General features: G+C 46.8%; 1 protein-coding gene across 1 annotated transcript; it reads left to right on the top strand.

The window, feature by feature from the left end:
- Nucleotides 1-9269: 9269 nt before the first annotated feature.
- Nucleotides 9270-25896, top strand: REST (RE1 silencing transcription factor). The gene is made up of 4 exons (XM_052776643.1): nt 9270-9394; nt 10739-11649; nt 17218-17301; nt 20404-25896. The coding sequence occupies exons 1-4, from the start codon at nt 9270-9272 to the stop codon at nt 22104-22106; spliced, it is 2823 nt and encodes a 940-aa protein (XP_052632603.1). The 3' UTR covers nt 22107-25896.
- Nucleotides 25897-27895: the final 1999 nt, after the last annotated feature.

Raw genomic sequence — 27895 nt, 5'->3', positions numbered from 1 at the left:
AAGGAGATCCTGTTCAGCACAAATCATCTGCTGCTGCTAGCACCTACTGTCAGCAGTGAAGGGCTCTTTTCCTTACGTAGGCAAATCCTGCGTCCTCATCCTGACTATTACAAAACCAGCCAGGCCCCCTGGGTCACAGTGCAGTGTGATTCTCTCTTGGCAAGCTTGGCTGGTTAATTCTACATGCTCTCCTTCATAACAGGTGGAAGGATTTATTTCCTTTTTAACAAGGAGCTGGGGATTAGGCTGTAACTAAGTGAATGTGTATAGAGCTGAAACAGTGCAAACATAAGTGATGACAGGAAGACTACGCTTGAATCCAGTAATCCAGGTTTACCTGAGATACTAATACATTCCCTTTAGCTCAGCTGATGCAGGTGCTAAAGAGAAATTAGGGTTTGGACAGATACTGACTTTTGCATTGCAAAGCTGCTTTGGGCATAACTGAGAAACAGAACTTTCTGCAGCAGCTGAGAGAGAAACACAACGCGAACCGTCTCCAACAGTGTTCAACCTGAGAAGAGCAGGGGAGAGCAAGGAGTCCCAGACAGGAACCGGTGAGCGTTTCTAGCCTGAACATGCTACCGAGGCATGTGTTCCTCTCCAGCCTTTGTTTGCTCAAGCACCTGAGAGGCCTCGTGGAGCAACGAGTGCTACCACTTAGCCTCAGCTTGGCAGACCTCCAAGCCAAGAGGCTGTGGGCGAGGGAAGATTGTATTTGATGACCTTTGGACAGCATGTCAGGAGAGGCCCAGGAAGACAGCTGAGCTACAGGAATGTTTCATGCCCTGGAATGACAAACAAAGCAAGGGCAAGGAATGGTCGGCAACAGAGACCTTCGAAAAAATTATGTGGGATGCTCTGGTGAAGGCAGTCGACGTACTGGAGGGTGTTCTTGTGCGCTGCGGCTGCAGCACGCTAACGGAGCCGCATCCCCCAGTCTGCACGTGGCTTATGAGGACACCACGTACATTCCGCTGCCGGGTCAGGCCGTCAATCTTGCCAGTTCAGAGCCACATGCACCTCAAAATACAAGCCCTCTGGTTTATGAAACTGCTTACCACAGCATGTTTTAAAGGCCAAAACCAGAGATGAGATAGAAAGGATTAGGTGATTTCTCAGCAAGTCAGCACATCAGTCACCGAGCCACTATGTGACTTCTGGCTCAAAAATCCCTAGATCTTGAATTCCAGAAGCAGAAGGTGTTAATGGCCTCCATCAAAATCGGGGTACTGGGGTAGGCAGAGCTTTCTTCCGAGGCCGTATGACAGCTCTTACATCCTTATCTACGAGGATGAGCCTCCTGGCGCGGCCTCCTGGTACAGAAAGGTAATGCTAGCTGAACAGCGCTTTTCCCAGTAGTTGGCTGGAATTCTGCAAACAGTATACCTGTAGTTGCACTAGAGCTTTTGCTGGTGTAGGTGGAAGGAGAGAAGAGTACGGGTGTTTTGCATTCCTGTCCCAATATATGTCCTTGGCAGATAATTTAAATGTAGGCCAAATTTCATAATAAAGTTGTGACAGTTGGCACCCCCTAATTCAGCATTTCTGTTAGACTGATGATTTGAATAAGCAGTTGCCCTTACTGCATTCAGACACTTTCACACTTTGCCGACAAGACTGCTAAACAAGTGTTAATTTGTCAACGGGCCAGACAAGGGCAGGTAACATTACCTGTCTTCCAGGAAAGTTTGTGGATGAAACATTAATGTTAAGATTTTGATGATGAAATAAAATCCACGCTCTTTCATCTCAGTAAGTGGCCTGATTTCCCACTGAAATCAGGAGAAAAGACATGGTCAACATTTTGGACAACTATGTCATTTTTGCTGAGCATCCTAAATAAATGAAAAACCAATTATTAAATACTTCATTTGCATTTCAAGAGATGGAGCTATAGCCTGTGCTATGTTACAGCATGAGCTACATTACAGCACATGCTGTATTACAGTGGTCACATAACATCTAGATCTACAGAAGATTGAGCTTAAGATCTCATAGATCTTAACAAATCTCATACATCTTAACAAATCAAATCTCAGTGCACTAGTCTGCATTTCCACCCAAGACAGGGACGTTGTAGGAGCTTCTTCCAGCCATAGCAGTCTACTATTATAAGCCATGTGAGAACTGTAGGGAGAAGAAATACCTTTTATTAGCATGAAACAGAGCTTGCATTTTGCTTTTTCTTCACTATTTTTCTTCAATAAGCTTTTTCAGCTTATTTTTTCCCTAACAATTTACCATGCTACTGAAGCCCACTGAGTTGAGATTAAAAACTGCATCTGTCCCAGAGGAGGTCTCCGAGCAGGCTGGCTGGCTGGCAAGGGGACAGTTAACAGGATTGGCATGATTTTCCTATCCTGGAGTAGTGCCTCAGGGCCCCAGCCCAGACTGGGAGAGGAAACCGATCATACTGGGCACTGTATCCCCCCAGTAAGACACAATCCCTGTCCTGCTGGGCCCCCAGACAAAAGGCTGGGGGCAGGGATCACCCTGCAGGGATGGGTGGGATGCAGATTTTCCGGTTCCTTTCTTACCTTGTGGGCAGAGTTTTGTTAGTCCGAGATGAGCTGCAGAGATACTAGAAAGAAAAGAGTGAAAAGGGAGGCATTCGTAACTGGGGTTTGAGACTGAACTGCCCATCTAGGTCAATCGGTGAAGCGGGGGCTGTTACTGAGAACTATGGGTTTGGGGCTTCTTCCTTCTGGCTTCCCATTCCGAAAAAAAAAAAAAAAGGGACAATAGAAAAGTCATTTTGTCTGCACAGAGCACTGAATTTTCCATATTTAAAAGAAACGTCAGGCCTCGCTTAAATCTGGGCATTAGCCAGTATTGTACTGGTGCGGCTGCATCAGTGAAACCTCTCTTGAAAGTGTGCTGCGACCCCACAGCTTACCCTGGGACCGCAAAGGCAAAAAGCACCCTCGGGGGCTTCGCCCAGCCGGTAAATGGGTGTCCTGCCCTGCGCGGCTTTCCCAGCGCTGGGAGCCAAAGCCGCAGCATCCCCAGGAGTTCAGGGTTTGGAAAAGCCCGTAAAAGTCCGGGGAAGCGCGCAGAGAGCGTGCTTGGGAAAATGCTCATACACTTCACTGAGTCTTAGGGATTATTTCAGGCTGGTGAAACGATGTTTCTGTTGACTGAACAATTACTGGAGGTGAAGTGGAAAGGACACATAGTTTATATGTTTGTCTAGGCTGTGTTTTAATTTCTACACACACACACACACTGTAGTTGTGCTGATGCAAACAGCAAAGCTTGGAGAGCTGGGCTGGAGTGAACAGTGACTTGGTACAATGAGATGCATCTTCATGTCTTCTGGAAAAAAACCTGTGCGCGGAAGCGAGTGGCAAAGATACTTCTACTGCATCTCTACATCTAACGCTGGATGTATTTCAGTCTTACCGCATGATTTAGGGTACCCTCCCCTCACTACTGTCTGATCTCTGACCCCTTTTGTCCCCAGTACTGGAAAGGTACAGCTCTTCCAGAGAGTCAGACTCAGGGTTAAATATTGCCTGGTTGTCAGAGGGCGAGCCCGTGCTTGCAGCAGGTGTGAGAACAGGCAGTGGCCCCCGTGCTGGGGAAGGTACGGCAAAGGCTCGGTGCAGGAGGGAACGGAGGAAGAAAGGGCTCAATTAACGACGGGGCGAACATCCCAAATGTCTTTGGCTTCGTGACACTTCCAAGCCAGTGGGCATAGGAAGCCTGGTGAGAAGCAGGAGTGAGAGGATTGTGGGTTAAACCCAGAGGCATTTAGGAAAGTTAGGCGGAATTTCAGAACCTGGGGTGAATAAACCAGACTCTTCCCAGCAGGAGAGTTATTGAGAGCAGGCGTGCAGCCTGGAGTTTGACTTGCTGGGAGTGAAAGGGAAACCAAGGGACAGGACCGTGGTCAGAACAGCTGAGCCCCACTGCACAACAGCATGTTCTTTCTAAAGAGGGCCTTCCTCCTCCCTTATTCTTCCTCTTACCCAGTAATTGTCCGTTACACCCTCTCTCCTCCCCACATAATCCCTGTCGCTGTCAATTAGCCAGTGGCAAAGAGCAGAGGGCTGTTGCTTAAGAAACAATTGCTGATCCAGAGAACTGTTGTCAAACACCAGGCACACTGTTCCCTACCCTGCCATCACCCAAGACAAAAGACGTACCACTCCAAATCTAGTTACGCCAGTGCTATCTCCTCTGCTCCAGTATGAGAAAGGCCTTTAAAAACAGTTTTACGTGTTGCAGCTGCACCTGTGGCACTGTAACTCTACGTACAACATTACCCTCCCCACCAAACAGTTACTCGGGCAACTTTATTTGTCTGGTTCAGAAGCCAGGAATCGCTGCAGAGGATTAGGTGGTATGTGCCTAGCCCTGACACCTGACTGCACAGCTTCCAGCTGCAAACTTTAGAGCAGGTTTCCCACAGCACTCGATACCTAACAGCTCTCCTTTCCGTGGCCTGAAATCATTTGGAAACACAACCACATAAATGGGAGCTGCATAAAGTCTGATGGCACAAAATTAACCGTTAGAGCATCTTGAAATGAGTAGGACTCTTGACATGATGTTTGTGCCAGGTTCGTGCTTTGAGTCAGATGGTTTTGGTGGGCTAGGTCCAGCAGTGGCAGCCTGAATGCTGGATTTACTGGTAACAGGCGTACGTAAGGAGCCAAAAGAGGTTTTGAAAAAGATTTACTGGTAACAGGCGTACGTAAGGAGCCAAAAGAGGTTTTGAAAAAGCTATGTAAAAATAGGTAGAAGTCTTAAGCCTGATTGCTTGTAGAGAAATGCCCTGTGAGTAGAAAAATTACTTTCAGTAAGTACTTACCTGAAGAGTCTTTGCCTTATTTGAGCATGATATTTTGTACTGTATGAAATTATGGCTTTGCTGAAGTTTGCCCCTTCACAGTACCCACTCCTATCCAAGCAGGTAGCAAAAATGTAACAAATCCAATCTATTCTCTGTGCTTTTCTGCAAGAGCTAAGAATGAGTAGCTAACTCCGGATAATCACCTGTAAACTGGTATTCTCAAAAACTGACCCTGCATTACATTCATTTTTAGGCAGAAGCGATAACGTGGCATTTCCAGTGACCCTGCAAGGTGGGATAAGCCGGCACTGCTGACCAAAGAGGAGCTTTTTGGAGAGGTCATTTTAATAGGTGGTTTTTTACTGATCCTGTTCACCACACAGATACAGAAACCTTCATGTTGGAAGGAGGGAGGAGATGCCACGGTGGAATGGCTACGAGTCGGAGAATGTCACTGACTATTTGAAAAAAATTATTTATTAGATTCCTGTCATCATGAGACCTGCATATTCTGAAAGCTGTAGAACGAGCTTTTTCTTTAAAGCCAGAATTTCTGAAATGCAAGTGATGCTGCACAGGGTGTGAAATTTTGTCCCATTCTGATCTTCAAACACGAGATGTGTTATAAGTAGCAAATGACACACAAACCAAAACAAATGGAGACCTTTTTTAAACCAGGCAGCAATGCTTTTTCTCCACTAGCACTGAAAGAGAGTCCTTTCAGAGCACAATACTGCAAAGTGTATATACATCGTTTGACACTCTGAATAGCTTTTTAGAAATTCAGTAAAGCCAACATTGTATTTTTAAAGCAAGTGCTTAGAGGGTCTATTTTCCTGGCAGTGAAGCGATTAATATTTAAGTTTTTTTAGAACACTGGAGCCATAAACACAGTTTTATAACATTAACATAGACAGTTACAGCAAATTGGCATACTTGCAGAGTACAAAAGTTGAGAAATCTGGTCAGACTGGTTTCTGAAAGGCGAAAGAGATCTCTGTTGAAGTGATAAACATTAAAACACTATTAAGATAACATTAATAGGGGTGCTTTCAGAGAAGCCTAAGCAATCTGGTGACTCAAAAAAAAAAAAAAACAGATGAGGAAAACCAGACGGTGGGGGAAAAAACAAAAAAAAGCTTCCAGGGAATGAACCTAAAAGGGCACTTATGTCAAATCCAATTGTGAAATTATACACGAAGGAAAGAACCTAAGTTCCCTCGGGAACCTCGAGTCATCTAAAATGCTTTAACAGTTCCTAAATGCAGCGCCTTTATTTTTATAACAGATGGATGTTAATATTGAAGTATGCTTTCTATTACAAACTCAGTTTGAGCTCCCTGCTCCCCAGCTGATGCAGAATGGAAACAATACATCTTAGTGTTAACGTCAAGTTTCTTGTTTTGGCAGAAGTTTTTATTTACTATTGCATTTTTTTGCAGCCATTACAGGCTTTGATGTGGATCATTTCTTTCAGGATACATATTCACTGCAGAATTATCTACATTCAAGCTGCTCGAAAGCATCCTGACCACAAAATAATTGCTGTAGCCACTTCCGTGTTCCGCTAAGATTTCTTGGGGTGCACATGTGGGATTTTTTGGAAAGCACTGGAGAACTAACAGCACTTGACTGCTGGCGCTGCTAAGGAGTGGTGTAACTTGAGTTTTAACCTATAAATCTGATGGGGCAGCCACTACAGTTAAGGGGGTTTGTGAATGGCTCAGACTTGACTTAGGGGCAATGTTCAGCTTTGAGCTCAAAGGAGCTTTTCACCGGGGATGCATCCTTTGTGTTGGGCTGGGATAAGGAGAGCATTGAGCAAAGAGCTGCCTGCAAATAAGGCAAGTTCTTCAGGAAGAGGAGTAGGCAACGGCGATGTTGAAACTACTTATGGAAGCTGGACTAAAAGTTGGGTTAGATTTTTTCGGAGCCAAGGAGTCTGAGCCAGTCGCATCCATATTATTTTGGAAAGGCAAAGCTTTGATGCGAGTCTGTCCTCCCGTGCGCCCAAGTTTCTCTGCCTGAAGAGCAGCTCAGCGCTGTGGCCTGGGTTAACACCAGAGCACGGCTGTGGTCCAAGCACCCCACTCCAAACTGGGGGAAGTTATCCCGAGAGCAGCGAAGCAGGAGGAAAGACACAGGGAGGTTGCAAAGAGCCTGATGCTTTGGCAAGGGAGCTCAGGTTAAGATTTTAGGGCAACCTCTTTCAAATAAATACATAACATAATATATATAAATATATATAAATCCATAACATAACACACCTGTATTAAAGAGTTCCTCTTCTGGATGAAGAAAATGACAGGCGGGCATATATGGGGGATGGAGAAAGGAGCTTGCCCTTGGGAACCAGGGATACATAAGCAGAAGTAGGACCAGCTGGGAAGATTTGCAAGTGTGGTTGGCATTTCTGTAACTGCTAATGAACGAGTCTTTAGGGAAAAAAAAAGAAAATTATACGATGAAGAAACTCTTCTAGAAATGTAAATTGTAAAAGGCGTTTAAAATTTTTTCAAAAGAGGTGGGAAACATCAAAACTCCTTTAAAACGACTCAGAAAATGAAGCCTTTTTGAAAGAAAGGTTCTTAGGTTATTTATATGCTTCGCCAAGTTTTATTCAGAAGCTTTCTGAAAGCTGGAAGTGCCACGTTACAGTTAAAAAAGCACTGAAGTGGTGCGAGAATCCACTTTTATACTTTCCTGAGAATAAACCCTCCAGCATAAAACCCAAATCACCACAGGTCTTCATCAGACACTGAAAAAAAGATGCGAAGAGCCGACTCGTGACCGAACCGTGGTGGTGTTTTAAACCCAAGGGTAACTGCGTGTGCCTGTCGCAGGCGCATTGGCAAGGAGGGTGGCAAGGCACCTCTGGTGCACACCCCAAAACCACTGCTGTGCGGGCCGGGAAGGCTCTTACTCACCATCTGCAAGTGTATCCATCACACTTTGGGGCGAGTCCTAAAAATCTCGGTGTTTGTCTAAGTATTGATTTAAGTATTTACGCAGGCTTGGATTCTGTCAAACACAGATACAAGCGCCTCTGGAGGAGTTACCGGGCTGCAGTCTGCATCCTGCGGTCTGGTACGCACAGCCTGACCCCCACACCTGTACTGCTCGATTAAATGAAATACCGTACAGTTGCTTTGAAGCCAAACTCCTCTGCCCTGCCTTACGGGGGATTGGTTCCATCAGAGCCTCTACCAACGATGGTTGGGAAAAAAACCCCAACTCTCAAAACCCCGGGAAGAAAATGGCACGTGAAATCCCTCAGGATTCACCTGGGGGAGAAGCTTCAAAACGTTTTGCAACTTGAAACGCGGCCCAGGAGTATCGGCACCAACTGGACTCAGCTGCGCTGAAATTCCTGTTGGGATACAGACTAAACAGGGATGGATCAGGGATGCTCCTTAGATACCCCATTTAAATACACGACAACATATCCGACAGAGCGCCTTTACGCTCCTTCACCAGTTCCTGACGTAGTTTGAATTCTCCAGTTATTTTTGTACCTGGGAAAAACCCTGTTTGCTTTCCCCGGTTCCGGAGAAGTTTCCGCTTTGCCAGCCAGGGAGGCTGCCCCTGTCTCTGCGCCCGCTGCCCGGCAGGGCAGCAAATCTCGCTTTGAAGTTGGCCAGAGCAGACAAGGAGAGGGTTTTCTGCAGCCTCCTGGCGAGGTCAGCTCATTAAGCACTCGGCTCCTGCTGAAAAATCGGCTCAACCCGAGGAATTTCAGGCCCAAGGTGACTTTTCAGACATTCACGTCGAGGAGCCGCGGGAGAAGAAAGAACCACTGGGAAGTCTGGGTTCCTCACTGGGGATTGGTGTTTGTCGTCGACCCAACCTCGGCCCGGCCGCTGTCCTTGCGCTCCCGGTGGTCGTAGGGACCCGCTGCCGCGAGGCGAGCTCTGCGACAGCGACCGCCCGGGGTTTTCTCCTGGATTTGGGACGAAGAGGAACCTCCGCGGAGGCCCGGGCTCCTACGGCTGCTTGAGGCGCGTTACATTTCACGGGCAGTTCGGGCAACGCTCAGTCGCCCGGCCCCTGCCACGGCGGGGCACGGTGGCGGTGGTGCCACGGGCAACACCGCGGCGCCATAGGGTTCAGCCTTCTCGTCCCCGAACGGGACAAAGGAGAGCACGGCGGCAGCGCAGCCGGGCACCGACACCCCCCCCCCCCCCCCCACCGGGCTGCCGGTTCTGCCCCTGAGGACGAACCTTCTCCTCGGGTGGAGGCCACGAACGCCACCGCCGGGGCGTTCCCCCGTGGGACCCCTCGGCGCCCCCCCCCCCGCTCTCGGGTCACCCCGTCGGCCCCGGCCCCTCCCGCGGCCCCGCGCCGCCCCCCCCGCTCCCCCCGCCCAAGGCCGCGGCCGGGCCCGGGGGCGGGGCCGGGGGCGGGGCGCGCGGCGCCGGTGGGGGCGGGCGGGGCGGGGCGGCGCCGCCGCTGCGCGCTGTGTGCTGGAATGCGCGGCGCCTCCCGCCGCGCCGCCGCCGCCAGCAGCGCCTCCCCGCCTCGCGCGCGCCCGGCCCCGCGCGCACCGCCCCGCGCCCCGCAGCAGCCGCGCGGCCGGGCGGCCCCGCGCCGCCGGTGAGTGCGGCGGGGCCCGGCGGGACCCGGGCCCGGGCGTGGCGGGGGGGAAGGCCGGGGAAGGGGGGGGGAGTCGGGCCGCGCCGGGCCGGGCCGGGCCGGGCCGGGCGAGAGGCGCTGTCCAGGGCTGATCTGCGGCCGGCGGGCGGGCGGGGGCGGCCGGGCCCGGCGGGGCGGGCCGGGCCGCGGGGGGATCAGCACCACGGCTAAGGAGCCGCCGCCGCCTAAGCCGCGCCGGCCGCGGGGGCGCTCGCCGGGCCTCGCCGCCGCCGGAAGGCGATGCCGATGCCGCCGCCGCCGGGCGGGCCGGGGCGGGCGCAGCCCCAGGCCGCGGGCCCGGGAGGAGGCCCGGGGCGTCGCTCGCCCTCCCGCCGCCGGGCACCGGGTGGGCGCGGCGGCCGTGACCTTGCCGGTACGGAGCCGCTTCCCCCACCCCGCGCCCCCGCACCGGGGCCGCTGCCCTGCCCTGCCCTGCCCGCCGCCGGGGGGGGGGGGGGGAGGAGGAAGCTGAGCGCTTGCCTCGCCTCCCGTCCCCGCGGGCCGGCGGCAGGGGGAGCGGCGGGGCGGCCGTGCCCGGCCAGGCCCCCCGGCGGCGGCGGCGGCGGCGGGCGGGCCGGGGGCGGCGGCGGGCGGCCTGGGGAGGGCCGCTTTGTGTGGGCAGGCAGAAAATGGCCGCATGCCTGGCAGGGAGGGAGGGCGGCGGCGGCGGCGGGGGCACGGCCCGGCCCGGCTCCCCCGGCCGCCTCCCCCGCCTCCCCCGGCGGATGTGCGCCGGGCCGCGGTGGGGCGGCGGCCGGGCCGGGCCGCCCCCTTTTGTTGACGGCCTTGGGCCCGGCGGGGTCCCTCGGGCAGCCGGCAGCCGGGCGGGGGCCTTTGGCGGGGCCCGGCGGCCTCAGCACCCACCCGCGGGCGCCTGCGCCGCCCCCGGTACCTGACATGGCGGCCTCGCGGGAGCTGCTGGGGCCCGGCGGCCCCCGTGGGAGCGGGCAGCGCTCCTACCCGGCCCGGAGCCCGGCCCGGGCCCTGCGGGACCAGGGACGTGGAACCCCGCTGTCAGTGGCCCCGGGCCCGGCCCCCGCATGGCGGGATCCTGCGCCGCACGTAGGGCAGAACCGAGCAGCCCTGTCGGGAGAGGAACGGGACCGCCGCCCGCCCACCGAGGCCGAGCGCAGTCTGTGGTAGGGGGGAAGCCCTCGCCCCGGGCTCTGCCTCCCGCTGCCCCAGTGCCTCGGCGAAGGGGTTTAATTTTCTGGCGTTCGCCGGAGGGCTGCTTGGACAGCACGAAGCAGAGGAGGCTTCTCCACGATTCGGGTTCTTACAGGTGTTCCTTGTCTCTTCCAACAGAATCACTGCCATGGCAACTCAAGTTCTGGGACAGTCTGGTGGCAACAGCCTCTTTCCTGGCGGTGCTAATATTGGTATGGCATTGTCCAATGACATGTATGACTTACACGACCTTTCTAAAGCTGAGCTGGCAGCTCCTCAGCTTATTATGTTGGCAAATGTGGCCTTGACAGGAGAAGTCAATGGCAACTGCTGTGACTACCTGGTTGGAGAAGAGAGGCAAATGGCGGAACTGACAACAGTGGGGGACAGCAACTTCTCAGACAGCGATGGAGAGGGCATGGAAGATACCCAGGCTGCGGAGAGCGACCGCGAGGCACCTGAAAATGTGGAATTAAGCTCTCTTGAAGTTCCTAGTGTGGAAACCCAAGGTGCAGCTTCTTGCCCCCCTCCTAAGACTCCCAGTGTGGACAAAGATGTCTCATTGGAAGCACCGGGTACTCCAGAAAGCACAGAGGACAAGTGTAAGAACTTGAAGAGCAAGCCGTTTCGTTGTAAGCCTTGCCAGTATGAGGCAGAGTCTGAAGAGGAGTTTGTGCATCATATCAGGGTTCACAGTGCTAAGAAATTCTTTGTGGAAGAAAATGCAGAAAAGCAAGCCCAGGTGAAGGAGTCTGATTCTTGCACTGCAGAAGAGGTGGATTTCTCTAAGGGCCCAATCCGTTGTGATCGTTGTGGCTATAACACTAACAGATATGATCACTATCTGGCTCACTTGAAGCACCACAACAAAGCAGGGGAAAATGAGAGAGTCTACAAGTGTACCATATGCACTTATACTACTGTCAGTGAATATCACTGGAAGAAACACCTAAGAAATCATTTTCCCAGGAAAGTGTATACCTGCTCACAATGCTCCTATTTTTCAGACAGGAAGAACAATTATATTCAACATATTCGAACTCACACAGGTAAGTCCTTCGTCTTTTTTGATTTCAGCATGATAAAAGTACTGAGAAACTGTGATGAATGAAGCAAGCCGAGAGTCTTCTCTTTGCAAAGTTCGTTCCACCCCAGTAAAGCTCTGTGCTCTCTCCTCTTGGTGCTACCAGGTTATAGCTTCATGGAAGCGTGGATTTGGTTTGAGCTCCAGCCTGCAGTCCTAGAGGACTGAGAAAACCTTTCAATGTCGAGGGCCCAAGAGGAGATGAAGAGCTTCCCGTTCAGTAATTTTCAGCCAGTTTTTTGAAGAGGGCATGACAAAGTGTGCCTGTGATGATTGTCAGGGTCTACAAAAGGAACGCCTGATGTACTGTAAAAACAAAACAGGCAGGTTGACAAAAGGTGCCGAAGTCACATAGGTAGTTTTGAAAATGGTACCTTCAGACTGAGCTGAAACTTGACTAAACTGTAATTACAGAGAAGAAAGAGCTGATACACGCATGCAAAGGAGCCCTCCAGCATCTACAAAGTCAGCATAAGAGTTGAGTAGTGTTCCCAGTGAATGCATTCCTGTTAATGTACAGGGGCCTCGTTTTTCCTAAGGTCTGCATCCTTGCAGTAGCCAGAAGTAGACACATACTTCTGTCGGCCTATAGGAAGCCCTCGAGGGAGTCTTTGGCCTGATTTCCTGTCTTCTCCTAACCTCGGTTTGTAATCGTCTCAAGGAAAAGCATGAGGCCCCTTTCTACTCTGGTTTATACCAAGTGAAATCAGAGGACCTTCAATGTTGCTGCCATCCTGTGAGCTGGGGCCACAGGTGATTTAGGAAATACCTTGCTTTGTATCACAGAGCCTTGCCAGCCTCTCACATGGGGAGTCCTGAAGCGTACCCAAACTTAAGACTCCTTCCTAGGAGGGGATGGCGTAGACACCTCACCTCTTTGGGCAGTGAGGGAGAGTTGCTTAGCCTCCTGATCCCTTTTGTGAAAGCAGGAGGGCAGTTCAGACTTTTCTTGCAGCTTCTCAGAAGCTTTTATTTCCACCTTGTCAAGGCTTTCTGAGGAGAGGGCAGACTTGCTAACCATCCTCTAGTGTGCTGACCTGACTCGGTTCCCCTTTATTGTAGGCTGTGCTGGCTGAGCAAAACACTGGGGAATTTCTCCTTTGAAGTCATGTTTTGTCACAGCAGTGACATGAATGGTTTGGAGGCTTCAGTTCAGTTGTCTGCAGCTGTCTGGAAGGGGAGGGCTGGGCTCAGGCGGCCTCAGGGCTGGGCTTGAGCTCAAGTGTGCAGAAGTTTGTGTTCGTCAGCATGCTTTAGTATCTGCTTTGACGGGGTTGGGAGGGTCTGCTGGGATTTTTAGTACGTTAAGACATATTCTCCTTTTAACAATAGCCACGTGTTGTTGTTTAGAGGATACCATCAGTTTAAAAAATCAGTCTTGTCTAAATATTGTTTTCCTAAACAAGTAAACAAAGATTATCGTGAGCGATGTTAGGAAAATGGTGTCGTTTATCCTCCAGTTTGTTTTCTTTGTGTGTATTGTGTGAGATAACAGGAAGTAGGCCAGGTAAAAAATGTCAAAATAATAGGAGAAAAAACTAAATAAAACATCCGGGGAACTCATGGCCAAATGTGAGCCTATGCTGTGGTGCCTGTCTGTTTTACATTTGTCTCAACTTTAAATTCATCCTTGCTTGTGTTTGTACATGACATTAGGTCCCCCCTCTGATCTCTGAAAGCTCTTGTTGAATTTACAGGAACTAACCATGAAAGCATGTTTGCTGAGGAAGCGCTCTGTTATCACTGCATTTGACCAATTTACCAGTGAACTGTACTAAAACTAAAACAAAAAAAAAAAAAAAAAAAATCAAGCATGTTAAACTATGTAGGATATTGTCCAGTTCCTCTTTTCTGCTTTAAAAATAGTGGTGCAGTCAAGGTTTCTGGTTCTTTGGTTTGCCATGTCTTTTCATTATTTTAATTAAGGTGAAATGAGTGGTTATGATTTCAGCATTTTTTAGTCCACCCTGGTAGTTGTTTCTTTGCTAGCTCTTAACTAAAAAGTTAAGATCTTTCAGCCAGTTCTCACTTGATAAGAATCTTTCAAATGTGTTAGTAGACATGATTTAGGAATGTGCCTCATTTCCAGTAACATTGATTTTGTGGGGGAGAGTGTTGAAGCTAAAGGAAGAGTATTAGAAGAATGAATAAGCTACCAGCAGCTACATTTATACACCAGGCTAAAACTTTCTGCTGGTATTAATGTGTAATCGATTGCCTTAAAAAAACAGAAACAAAAACACAAAGCACAAAAAAAACCCCAAACAAACAAACCCCCCCAAAAAACAGAAAAAACCACCCACAGATGTTTTATAGTCAAAAGTATTTGCAGACTGTTAACATAACAGAATTGAATTTAATAAAAACTGTCTGAAGGAGACTAAAATATTTTTGGATTATAGTTTTCATTTAAAACTTAAATATTTGTTGGAAAAAAGGTGAGATACATACATGCTTCATGTTCTTCCTATTTTATGGGTTCAGAATGTTGGAAGAAAGTTGGAATTGTTTGTTTCTTTGGTTTCCTGATGGCTAATAGGTTAAATAATTTTGGACAGACACTTTTCTTTCTCTCCTATTTTTTGTACTTCACCTGACTTTTTCCGTGTGGGAAGATGCCTCCTTGCAGATAACTGGATTCTGCTGTGTTTGAGCCATGCCGTCTTCTGAAACACTGACTCTGTTGTACAGAGTGTAGTTTCACAGGAGCAAATGCTCTGCTGCTGTTGCTGGAGAAAGGCAGTCTCCGTTTTCTGCCCGTATCCTGGGACTGGTTGATTCAGCTCACTAAAATGGCAGTAAAATATTCCTTTCCTCTTTCCCAGGTTGGTTTTCTGCTGGTTAGTGAACTGAATCGACTTACTAAGGACACACACAAATGCCAAAGCACATGGCCAGGAGCAGGGAAGGAGGCTGCATACTGGTACCTTGCATGGTGGGAGAAACACCTATCCTCTGCATGTTTGGGGACCACGGGGAGGCAGGCAGAGGTTATCTGCTTGCCTGTTGCTTGCATCCGTGTTGGAAAGCAGGTGTCCATGAACCTGCCCTGTACTGGAAGATACTTTGCAGCTTGTGACAGTGCTTGTGTGGCAGGCTGCTGACAAATATGGGGGACCTTGGGCAGAGGGGTGTTTTAAGAACCCTGCAGAGGGTCATAAGCTTGTCAGCTGGGAAAGCTACATGTGGAAGAGCCTGTCTGCTGCTCAGGACGGGGTGGCTGGAGATGTTCAGGGCCGTCCTTTCCTCTGCTGATGGGGCAGAAAGGACCCTTTGTGTCAGGGACAGATCTACCTGGGCTCGTTTGTGCTCATTAGACCTGTTAGACCAAGTTTTTACTTGATTTACCCCATCAACTATCCACACTGCTGATCCTGGAACTGTAATATGTGCGAGACAGTGCAGCATTGTTCTCAATTTTTTCCATTTTACTTGTTAGAAGCAGTTTCTAGAAAACTTAATTGAAAATCATCTGCAGGGCTATATAAATAAGATACCTATTTCAGGCAGTCGCAGTGTTCAGTGCCTAGCTTTGGGCTGTCATTTTTTTTTTTTATTTTGGTTATCATAGGGGATCTTTCTTGCTGGCCACTGTGTTGGAAGTTTGATGGAAGCAGTTCCGTTACAAGCAGACAGAACTTTTAATGGCATTACAAGAAAAGCTTTATAGAGAGATGACCTTAAACTTGTTCACTGATGTCAGTCTGCCTGTTCATTTGCATAGAGTTAAGTGCCTGCTTAAGCTTTTGCTACGTTGGGGCTTATTCTTTAAGTGTCTTGTGGAGATGTTTTTTTGGTGGCTTGTTTGCATATAATGAGCTTGTAAAACTACAATAAAAATCCTTTGCGGAATAGCATTTTATAAAACAGCCCTTACAATGTAGTCATGCATTTAGTTCTCAAGTGGCAATAACCCATTTTAAATTAGTTGCGTTCATCGTACTTTAAACCTAGTACATTTTGTTGCTGTGCCCTATATAAAATACCTGAAAGAAATCCTTTTCCATATTCTTGACACTGTAGGTAACTTTAAATATATGGAATTTCAGGTAATGGGAAGAAGACATGACTGAATATTCCAGGACCTTTGGCCACATATTTTCAGATTGTAAGGAGTCATTTAAAAACAAAACCATTTCTTTATAACAAAAGGACTACCCTCCCTTGTACATGACTTAATCTTACTGTGTGTATTGCACCAATCTCCTACCTTGTTTTAACTGGAAAGGGAGGGGGGTGATGGTTGTTAGGGTGAATTTACCTTTAAACTGCTGATCTAATCGAGAACGATAGTCTAAATGTTTGATGGGAGGAAGAAATGTGGGATTAGTCTGCATTACAAAGACTGCTTCTACTGCTGTTTTGGCAAAGGCCAGCAGTGGAGCCTTGCTGTTGCAGATAGAGCTATGCCTCTGAAAGTGAACAGATAGCCTGTATGCAGGGCTTTTGCTGACATCCAGGTCTCAGTGATTTGGAGAGCACGTTGGTTGTGTGCTTCGACTGATGTAGCGAAATGCTGTAGTGTAATTCCAGCTATGACTTGAATAAATATTACAGTCAAGTAACTTACTTTTCTCTTCGCAACTTCACTCCCTTCTTCTGTTGGGGGTATCCACCTGAGACTAAAAAGTGTTACAACTTGTAGTGGAGACAAGGCCACCTAGATCACTCGGCTGTGCTAGCAGTTTGGGGCAAACACCCCAGGTGCTTATCTGGACATGCCTAACAGATGTTAATTCTAAAACTGTCTGTCTTTATTTGGGGCTTGCCTTCACTTGAAAAGGATTTTCAGGTGTCTTTGTATTGATGGTTACACAAGCTAGCTGTCCCTTGTGGAGACCTAATTTATGACGGGTTAGTTTCCATTATTTCTCCAGAAACAATGACTCTGCAGGCAGTGGGATTTGAGTCTTCAAAATAAATGTTGCTGCTACACTTGAGCTTTTGCTAGCAGCGTAGTTTCACTGAGCAGGGCATCATGCTTTTCCATGCTCCAAGCTAATTTCACTCTGCCAATAAAACTTCGGAAGTAGAGACCCAATCTCTACCTGTGTTTGTGTTCTGGCAAATCCACGCTGAATGGATGGTTGCTCCCCATCTTAATCCAAATTAAATACGGAGGTTTCAGGTAAGGTGTTACGTGAAGCAAGAACATACCTGGTTTCTTACAGGGTCTGTATCTTTTGTGCATCTTCTGAGTGCTGGGAGAAAATACTGTAGGGAAGTCAGCTCTGGTGGCTTAGGGCTTCCTAAAGGTGGCTGTCCTCACCACCTTTTGCCTGAGGTTACCGTCTGACCCCAGATGGACAAGAGGATGTGCCTCTCTCACATTCCGCCCCTTCACTACCCTCCTTCATAAGGCATGACACGTTGCACTGGTCTAGCATATGCTTCCCACTGTGTCCCTTTGCTGAGAGGTGATGTGCCGTCAGATACAACTTGGGGATCTGTGACAGCCTCATGTGTATGGCTCGATCACCAAGTTTGGGAATCAGCTGTGTTTCAGTAACTAATTTGTTGTTTGTTTTTGCAGGAGAGCGACCCTATCAATGTGCGATGTGTCCTTATTCCAGCTCTCAGAAGACCCATTTAACCAGGCACATGCGCACCCACTCAGGTTGGTAAGGGGCGGCAGCAGCATGACTCAGGAAGAGGGGGTTTCACAGCACGGTTGAAGTCGGAAGGGACCTCTGAAGGTCATGTGGTTCAGCCCCCCTGCTCAAGCAGGGCCACCTAGAGCAGGCTGCCCACTTCTGTGTGAGATGTCATCTCATCCAGTACTGCCTGAGCTTTAGCTCCTATTTTAACAGGGAAGGTTGTCTTTACCTGCTAAGGAAATGCTGAGTGTCATTATCAAAAAGTGATAACGGGAATATATCTTTTCTTTCCCTTTTACTTTCCAAGGTATATTCTGAGGTTCATGGGGCTGGTCTAGTAGTCCTAGTAATCTAGTAGCAAATACAACATTGTGATGATACAGGAAGAGATTCTTGTCTTCCGTCTGCTGCCATAACTCAGTTCAAATCAATGAAGCTGGGAAAATTTTGAGCAGCTGAGAGTCTCCTCTGTGGTGTCTGCGATTTCATCTCATCCAGGGGTTCTGAGGGAACCTTTGGCTTTTGCTTAGTATTACAGAAAGGTGTAAAATAGTGTCTGCTTATGGCAAGGAGACACAGAGGAGAAAAAAGCAAACTCAGAGGGTGGTTACAAGTGACTCGGTCTTGTGGCACTAAAAGCTAAACTAGCAATTTTCACTAGCCTTTATTTCCCATTACTGGTCATAAGCTGTGGTGTTACAAACATTGGCTCTCGCTGTCTTGCAAATCTCTTTTTTTGAATGAATTAATAGCATTTTTGTGAGTTATAACAGCATAGGCACACTAGACACAAGCACCAGTTGTCCTTTGTGACCCTCGTAGGGTAGTTCAGGTACATCTCAGCCTGTGCTTTTGGTTTGCTGATATCTCAATTGACCAGACCTAGGTGAATTCCTAATCCTAGCAAACAATACTGAAAGTCTCTTGAACAGTACTTGTTTCAATTTCAATAGATAAGGCTTTTAATTGAAACCAGAAGGCAGGCAATTTTAACTGTAGTGGAGGGCAGGGGGTTGGACCCATTAAAAATAGCCAGGTTTAAAATGACATGCCAGTATTTTGGTCTGAGAATTTTGTGAATGAAGTATTCTGCTTCCAGAAACAAAAAGCATTTTTGGCTGAACCCCTGGTCTAAATGCAAATTTGCAAATGATTTAGTCAATACTGAGCCTGGAAACCATTTCATGAACATTTTATTCTCCCCTTGTCTGTACAAGGAAGTCTCAAATCCAAAGGAGATGAGGAGTGGGATCTGCCCTTGGCCCTTGACTCAAAGGTCTGGGAGGGAGGGTGTGAGCTGTGCTGACAGAAGTGGGAGGGCACATGAGACTCTTGCTGTCAGGGGTGTTTTATTAATAGCTCTCATAACTTGTATTGCATGCTGTGCCACATTGCCCAGGCAGCTGAACCTTTTCTGTGGTAATTTCTGGACTCCTGCAGTTCACAGGCTGGCCTTTTAAAGCAAATGGGTGCTGGAGCTTTCTTCAAATGTCAGACAGTGAACCACAGTGGTTTAGAGCCTGCTTCACAGCTGTATTCTTAGCCATCTTGGTACACATCCTTTCCACTTGTGCAACAAAACCCCTGGATTTAGTAGAGGTGATGGACACAAACTCTTCACATACAACCTTTGAGTTATCCTGTTGCAGCTACCTCTGAGCCCTCTGTGCAGTTAGAACAGCTCGTTCATGTGCATGTAAGAGAGAGGCTGTTCTTGTCCTCACTCAGTGTAACATGGAACTGTTCCTTGAAGTGTAGGCGATAAATGTCCATACTTGTGACAAGGATGAGCAGTGAAGCACATCAAGCTTAAACTTGTGGAAAATGTCACCAGGAAGTGGGGGGAAAAAGGAAGGAAGGAAGATAGGCTGAAGATGATAGGGAATCAAAGTAACCCTTCTTTAAATAATGAAGAGATGCTGCAGGCAGACGTGAAATGATCTAGACTCTTAAACAAGTGTCCCCATCCTTCCTGCCAGGGAGGCAGCACAGTCTTACAGAGTTTATGAGGGCATTGCAGATCAGCCATGTGGCTAACACACAGACACCATAGTCACAGTGGCTTCATCTTTGCTGCAGGCTGCAGGTTTCCTGAGTCATGCTGCAGAGGAGCAGCATGAGTATGGGCAGTGTTGGGGCAGCGGGTTGCAGGGGTGGGAGAAGTACTGTTGTACCATGAGCAGGAGGGGCTGGAGTGGATTTTCAGCATACTTGAGAAGTGGCACACATTAGTTCTGCAGGTCAGTTTTGAGATGCCGGTTCAGAGCTCAAGAGCATCCCAAATTCCTCAGCTGAATGCACATGCACAGATGTTCTCAATGTATTTCTGAACTTGAGTTGTTGCACTAGAAGTGTTTTTCCTATTTGCTTTGATGTGTAAATGGAAAGCCACTTCTGCTGCAGGGGCACGCACTAAGCAGAACATTTCAGGAACATTTCTGCAAGAGTCCTTGCACAACTGTAAATGCAGATTTCAGTAGTAACATGATGGCTTTGGACTGCATCTGGTTGGCTTGCCAAGAGTAGCCTGTAGCCAGTACGTCACGTGTTTGAGACACCATAACAGCGAACTGAATTATCAGAGGTAAAGATCATCTGAGCAGTGTGCCCCTTTCACGTGCTTTGTTTTTTGCTAGCTTCTTTTCCCTCGTTTCTTTTTCAATGCAAACACGAAGTATGCTAAATCTGTGTAAAGTTGGACTTTTTTGAAACGTTTGTGTGAAACTGCTATTCATCAAATGTTACATTTCCATTTTTCTACAATGCATTCAATGGACCAGTTGGGTATGGATTCCATTTGCTAATATTACTGTAGAGAGATCTCTGCCGGTATGTATGCATAGCCAGAACCTGTGACGTTACTGCTTGTTTGGTTTTGGATCCCCTTCCTCCCAACCCTCATCCCTTCTCTCTTTTTTGTATTTTGTTCTTGGTGTCTTGTGAATGTGTTTGTGACTTGTGGTTTTCTTATGTTGACTTCACTTAATTTTAAAGGCGCATGGATAATTTTTTTTTCCCTTTTTGAGTTTCATATTTCTGTATCTATATTAGCGGGAACTGATTGCCCCTCCACCCCCATGCTTAATAATCACCATCATTCCCTTCCACCCTTCCTTCCTTAGGTGAGAAGCCATTCAAATGTGATCAGTGCAGCTATGTGGCCTCAAACCAGCATGAAGTAACTCGTCACGCAAGGCAGGTTCACAATGGGCCGAAGCCTCTGACTTGCCCACACTGTGACTACAAAACAGCTGACCGCAGCAATTTCAAAAAGCACGTTGAGCTCCACGTCAATCCGCGCCAGTTTCTCTGTCCTGTTTGTGATTATGCAGCATCTAAAAAATGTAACCTGCAGTATCACATCAAATCCAGGCATCCCGATTGTTCTGACATCACCATGGATGTTTCAAAGGTGAAGCTACGGACTAAAAAGAGCGAAGCTGACTTTTCTGAGAGCATTAATGACAAAGCAGAGAAGGAACAAATGAAAGGGGATTCAGCTGCAAAGAAAACTGAGAAAATTGTGAAAGTGGAGAAAAAAGATAATTTGGCAAAGGAAAAGAAACCGACGAGCAATGTTTCTGCAGGCCAGGTGACAACCAGAAGTCGGAAATCGGCTTCAGAAAACAAGGAGGTGGATATTAAAACTGAGAAAAATACTGAGAAAACATGTAAAACAAAGAAGATCAAAAGAAAGGCAGAGGCTGAAGTAACTTCCTCAAAGCAAGAGCCTGTAAATGATACCTCAGCAGTAATAAAAAAGAAAAAGAAAGTGGAAGCTAAACCCAGAGACTGCCAGGAAGCTCAGAAAAGTGATGTTGTACCAGAGGAGGACCCTAAAAAGCAAAATTCTTGCCTCAAGAAAAACAGAAAAAAGAAAGCTCTGAAAAATAAGCACGGTAAGAAAAGCGGTAAACTCGATCAGGAGAAGATCGAGGAAGAGGAGATGCCAGATGAGTGTCATGTCATGGAAGAAGATGGACGCATGAAGCCTGACACTGAGGGCAGCGACCAGAAGGAGCAAGATCCCACTGACACAGCGGCATTAAACAATGATATTGGTCATACTCTGAAGGGGGAGAGCACTGATCCCAAAGGAAGCTGCATGCAAGACCCAGGGCAGCTTTGTCTGCCAGCTCAGGATGCAAACACAGAAGCTGAGGTAGAGGACCAAGAAATGCTTGCTGCAGCAGGAGAGAGCGAAGACACTGTTGGTGAAAAAGAGGAGGAGAGAAAGGCAGACAGAGGGGAAGACGCTTGTTCTGAGGAATCTTCCCAGGCAGCGTCTTCTGAAAAAAGCTTGGATGTGCCCATGGATGCGGTACCAGATCTGGTGCCTGAGAAGGAGCCAGAGGAAACTTTTGCGGCAGAAACTGTGAGTAACTCAGACCTGATGGACCTGACCAAGACATGCCTGCCAGCACCAGAGCCAACAGAAGATGCCGTGCTGGCACCTGCGCCCCCAGAAGGGTGTACGCAGAGCCCTAAAGTAGCTCTGGCCTTATCATCTCCGGATAATACAGCAGTGAATGAATCTCAGGAAATGGATGAGGATGAGGGCATCCACAGCCACGAAGGCAGTGACATAAGTGACAACATATCGGAAGGAAGTGATGACTCGGGGTTAAATGGCGCTCGCTCCGTACAAGAGGAAGCAAGTCCAAAGGCATCACAAGGAGCTGCAGACACCACAGTGGCCAGGGAGAACTATGTGTGCATTTTTTGTGACCGCTCATTTAAAAAGGAAGGTGAATATAGCAAGCACCTCAATCGCCACTTAGTCAATGTGTATTATCTTGAGAAGGCAACAAAAGGGCAGGAGTAGAAATAGCTGTGGTTTGGGGGAATCATCTTTTGTAAGATCTTATACAGCTTATGTACAGATATTGTAGATTTATTTTTTTTTAAGCACGGTTTGCTTTAGTGTCTGCATTGGTTTGTTTTTTGGTTTAGTTTTTTTTTTTAAGTTGAAAATATTTTTGACAACTTTTTGTGTAATGGTGAACTCATTAGCTATTGGATCTCTTCATTAGAGAAGGCAGGTAGGGTGTATGAGGCTGTAAAGTCAGTGTAAGCTTCTAGTCTGTTAGCTTATGCGATTCCTTTATAAATTGAGTTTTAGGAAGAAGACTGTAGTTAACAATATGCAAGTTGGATGTTTATAGAGCCATTGGCATTAGTTGCTTTTTGTTCTAGCAGCCAACTCCTTCTCTCCCTCCCCTCTTCCCTTCCCCCTTTCTTTTTTGGTTCTTCTTGATGTGTCTTGATGTTCCAAGTGTTAAACTACTTGATGGTTTTTCTACCAGGAAGATAGCTTCTATTACATAAAGAGCACTTTGTAAAAGAAATCAAAGTTGGCTAGTGATGAACATAACTGTTTAAGATAATTATAATTGTGAACGTACATTTCAGATCCCCTAAGTGTGAATGGTGAGCCAAAATTTGGGAGTAGTCCTTCCAACTTTTGATTGGAGAACCTCTGTCTTGGTTAATATCTTAATGACTATGATATATAATTGGTTTTGTTGAGGGGGAGCAAGTCTGTTACTTTTAATTTCTGCCTTTTTTTTTTTTTTTCGATTGTGCTTTAAGGGCTTAAAATATTGCACATTGTTTTTGATTTTTACCTATGCAGTTTAATCCTTTAGGAATAGCGCTTGTGCAGTACATGTACACTTTATATATGCATGTTTGGTTTTGTTTGTGTAAGATTTTTTTTATTTGGAAAGGTTCAGATTCGTTGCTTACCATGGGACAGTTTTCTCTGATGCTTTTTACTGCAGATTTTTCTTGTTTTCCTGGGATATTATTAGTTGTGCATGAAGCTGAAATTATGAACTGCTTGGCTATATATTTTTGACTGCTTTAAAATTGTATAGTTCTTGAGCAAAAGGATACCAATGCAATTTCAAAACACTATTTTATAGGATTTGTTTTATCATGGAAATGCCACTTCTGATATTTTGAATAGTAATAAATACTAATTTATAATTTGGGATCACCAGACAGGAAAATGCTCACTCTCAGTGGAAATGGTCTGCAGATTCTGCAAGTCCAGCTGTGATGATGATTTTTTTTTTCCTCCCTCTTCATTTGTGTGGTGGACAGCAGTCAAACTTCACAAGCTTAAAAAAAATAAAATAGTAGCAGTGATATAAGTATGGTTCAACATCTCGCACACCAAGAAAACAAATAAAGGTAAATCAACTGGTAAGCAACAAACCTGGCATTAAAAACTGTAGGAATTCCTGCTCCTTATTCATTCAAGCTGCATTTAATAAAATCATCCTGCTTCCATGCAGAGAGAAACTCGTAAGTGATCAGATTGTCATCTTGGGTCTACATGTCATACCAGGAGTTTTTAATGCTAAACAGAATAAATTTCTGGCACACACAAACACAGGAGAGATACTTACTGCTTGTAGCCAACCAGTGGCAAAATGTAAACAACCTCCAAACCAGCAGGGAAAAAGCAAAACCCTCCAGTCCCTTCTGTGCACTCTTCCGACTGTCATTAGCCACCTTTCCCGTGGGAGCAGTTGCAGGCAGCTTAGCTTCTCTGGTTGTCAACTCCAAAGAAGCAAATTTGGAGGCAGGTGTTATTTCGAGAGTGGAGTTGAGGAGCTCAGATGGTATTTGTCAGAATACTTGATGGCAAATACTCTCACTGTAAGCTCTGGAATAAACCCTATTCTTCTCTGCATGTCCCCAGAGCATCTTCCCCTCCAAACAAACCCACTGCCTTGAATGAATAGAGAGCAACAATGCTACATTGCTTCTGCTTTTGGGAGAGATTGGTAATAGGAGGCCAAAGATTTGAGAGGGAAGGCATCCCTCGTGGCAGAAATAAATTGTATAATGTATAGTGAGTTTTTGTTTGCTTAGATAGTGTTCAATCCTTACCTTGGCTGCGACAATCATTGTCAACTGAAGATCAAGTTGCAACTATATTTATGTTAAACGTTAAGAAAATAAACCTAGTTGAATTGTTTTCCTAAACAACCAGTTGTAATAGTCTTAGATGTATTTTTTTTCTTCATAATAGTATTTCCTTTATATAAATGTTGCCACCATTTGTGAGCGATGTAAGCTGGGAATTCCAGTACTGTGTAGAGGTTTTATAGCTCTCTTCATATCCTTGCGAAGAGCCTTTGCCATCTTGTGAGAGACTTCAAGGACTTTAGCTATGTTCAAATAAACTTGTGGACTGGCCTGATAATTTTTTCCTCGTTGTTTTTAAATGAAAATAATGGTGTTGACTGACTTTAAATGTCTCTCTATGAGATTAAAAACAAAGATGTGGTTCTCTGGGATATTCTGCTGCACATTTCTGTGAAGTGGCCAAGGTTTCAATGCTTGATCTGACAAGAACTCTTTGAAGACGACAGTCGGCTCCTGTTCGGCGGTGTTTCTTACCACAAGATTAGAAACTGAAAATAAATTATTAACATATTAAGAAGAAGAAAAGTTGATTCTTTCTATCTGAGACCCATCAACAATGTCCTGAAATACCTAATGTTGGCGGAGAACTGTGTTGGAATTCTCTGCTTGGTTAAGACCAAGGTTTGGGAGTATGTTATGGTAAAGCAGCAAGGATGTAATGCATTATGTGTACCTGAAATGTTAGACATTGCTAATACTGAGTATTTGAGCTGGGGTGCAGGTCAGGTAGCCCACCATATACAGTGGTCTTACATTGCTGTATCTCCCTTTAAACAATGCCTTTTTTTTTTTTCTTTTTCAATATTCTTAAATTATTTTGTGTTGGTTTTGCCAATGATAGCATTTTTGTAGTTTCTTGGCAATAATACTTGTACGAATGTTCAACCTCCAATATGTGGTTGGAAGGATTAGCACACCGCTACCCCTACACTGCCAGCCCTTGGTTGAGCAACGTGGTGTTTTGGGCTTTTGCTGTATGAATCTATACACTCAGAGTAACTGCCCTGAGACATGGTCTAAAAGTGGGTAGCTAGGCATTAATAATGCATGCTATTGTAATTGCTATTTCTGGATTTTGATGGTCTAGGCTGGAACTTTAGTTGTTTAAAGAAGAATGTTTAGCAACTGACAGTCCAGTTAAGATATGGTAACATCATTGATTTCAACAAATTTAATTGATTTCAACAGATTTAATGTAGCTGAAAGGTATTAAATCAAATTCAAGAGTTTTCTTGAATGTCAGTTGTGTAGATGTGGCGTGCATACAATATTAACAGAATCCAAATAGCTAATGGAATTGTTTCATGTGTATATATATTTTCCCCCCTCTAAAATTACACTAGCTAACAAACTTTTGTAAGCTGGCATGGAAACATGTTTATGATGTTTAGTTGCACCATGTTTGATGCTTTTACAGTGCAATACTTGTATTCTCTGAATTAAACCAAAGGTAATTTTTTTCATGCTCTCTCTACTGTAGTGCATGACAGTCTTTTCTACGTTTGTAATAGATGTAAAACAAACCAGATCATACATCCTGTTTTTACCTAAAACATGTATAAGAAGTCTTTGGTCCAAAATGTAGTATAAAGTTAAACTAAATTGCATTATATTAACCCTTACAAGTGTATTTTCCTAAGCATAGTTATGATTAAATAAACTTTATTAAGGAACTTGCAGCTTCTATCTCCCGCTTATTAATGGCTATGAAAGCCATTTTTAACTAAAGGCAGGAGCAGTGCAAGCATTGTTGACAGAGCTCTTCAAAACCTCAAGCCAGCACGGTCCGGGGGAACAGGTACATGGATGCCACGTGCGGGCGCACGCAGACTTGACTGCAGACAGGGACGATGGTTCCAGAAATAGGTTCTTTTTCCATCTCAACGGTACTGTATTCCTTTCCCCGCCTGCTTCGGTGAGAGCAGGGCACAAGGTGGGAGATGCATGCCTATGGATGAGGCTCAGACTTAATGCTGGACCTGTTTGTGACTTGGAAGGACAGGCCCGATGGGCATGAAAGGCATATTCCCTGCCAGGTGAGAAGAAATGCAACTTGATGGAAGCTGCGGAATTTAAATTTGAGCTTCAGAGGTAACGCAGGTGGCAGTTCCTCCTGCATTCCAAAAGGGTCTCTGGTGCTGTCTCATTTGGGGAATTAATATATCTATAAAAATTGTCACCCATCATCCCTACGGCTACAATACTGTCTATATAGATACTGAAAATGTCTTGAGAGCTATGCAGCCCTGTATAGCCTGCAAGGGTGACTTTTCATCTCTCTGCCAGCCTGGCCCTTTTAGAAAACCTGAGCTGGATTAGCCCATGATTCTAACCTGCCTTCTAGGGCTTGGTCATTCTTACCTCCTACTAATGCAGAACAATTCCTGTTTGCCCAGGGACCAAGGCAAATGACAGTTGATGAACTTGTGGGGATAGTTTTATAGGCAGCTGTGGCAGCTTTCAACAATTTGGGACGTTCCTAGAAGCATAAGAACTGAGCTTTTGTCTTCTCTGATTAGATGTTTTCTCATAAGCAATGCCCCCTGCCAGAGTCATCTTAGTCTGTCAATGGGAATTTGGGGTTTTGAGCCATGCAGTTAGTCGTCAAGCAGCAAAGAGCAGGGTGCACTGCCATCATGGGACATAGCCGTGGAGGGCCTGTCATCACCTGGGTAAGGGGCAGGTTTTGGTTTGCTCCCCCTGAAGTCTTGCAGATGGCGTGTATGCAGTTTATGGTAAAGCCGGTGTAAGGACCGGGAACCCGAGCCTGCCCACGGACTGCAAGGGAGATGCTCTGAGAGCATGGCGCACACAGGCAGGGTCCGGGTACTTCTGCGCCTCTGCCTGTGCCTGTGCCGTGTGAGTTAATGATTTCAAACTGGATCGATAGAGGAGGCCCTGCCCTTTGTACCACCAGCTGGTGCTGCCCCCCACCCCCAGGAAGGTGTTCTGCGAACAAGCTAGCTGAAACGAGAGACCACAAGCGGGTTGGCAACCTGAGAAACCATTTTCCCTTAAACCTGCAGTCAGGTCATCCTTATCTTTGACTAGCTCCTTGGACCGTGGTAGAAAACCTGCTAGGTTTTTCCTGATAGAAAACCAGAATAAAACCTGCTAAGGTGAAAGCATGCTTAGATGCTGCTTTATGCTACAGAACTGGGTAGCTGAGCACAAGTGCATGGCTCTGTGGTACCTTGCAGGCCAGCGTGAGCTCCTGCCCACACACTGAGCTGCCCAGAAGGTGAGTTGGCTCAAGTGGGGGATGGCTTAGCTTCCTGCTGGCTTCTATGGGGACAGAACAAGCTCATGTCTTAACTCAGCTGCCTTATTCAGGCTTTGCTGATGCTGTGCAGGAGCCAAAATGCTAGGTTCCTGACTTTGGTTTGGTGGCTGGTTTTTGGTTTTTAAAGTTTAGCCACGCTGATGCAAGTGGCTTTACCTTGTTCATGTACAGTATAACCTATACATCGGAAGAGGCAATTCTAGAAGGGCAAAACCCTTCCCTTGGCCAGGCTGTATTTTTAAGCTTGGTAAATTGAGTTCCCTGCATCTCCATCCTTTGCCCCAGACCTGCAGCAAGGCAATGTGGTGGCAGTGCTCTGACAGCCTTGGGCTCAAGCCAGGCGGCTGAACCTGTCCCTTGCCCACGGGCTGGTCGAAGGAGCCATTCTT

This window comes from Harpia harpyja, chromosome 2 (genome assembly GCF_026419915.1).
Source record: "Harpia harpyja isolate bHarHar1 chromosome 2, bHarHar1 primary haplotype, whole genome shotgun sequence".
Lineage (NCBI taxonomy): Eukaryota > Metazoa > Chordata > Aves > Accipitriformes > Accipitridae > Harpia > Harpia harpyja.
The sequence above is the reverse complement of the archived record's forward strand: the minus strand, read 5'-3'. Positions and strand labels throughout refer to the sequence as shown.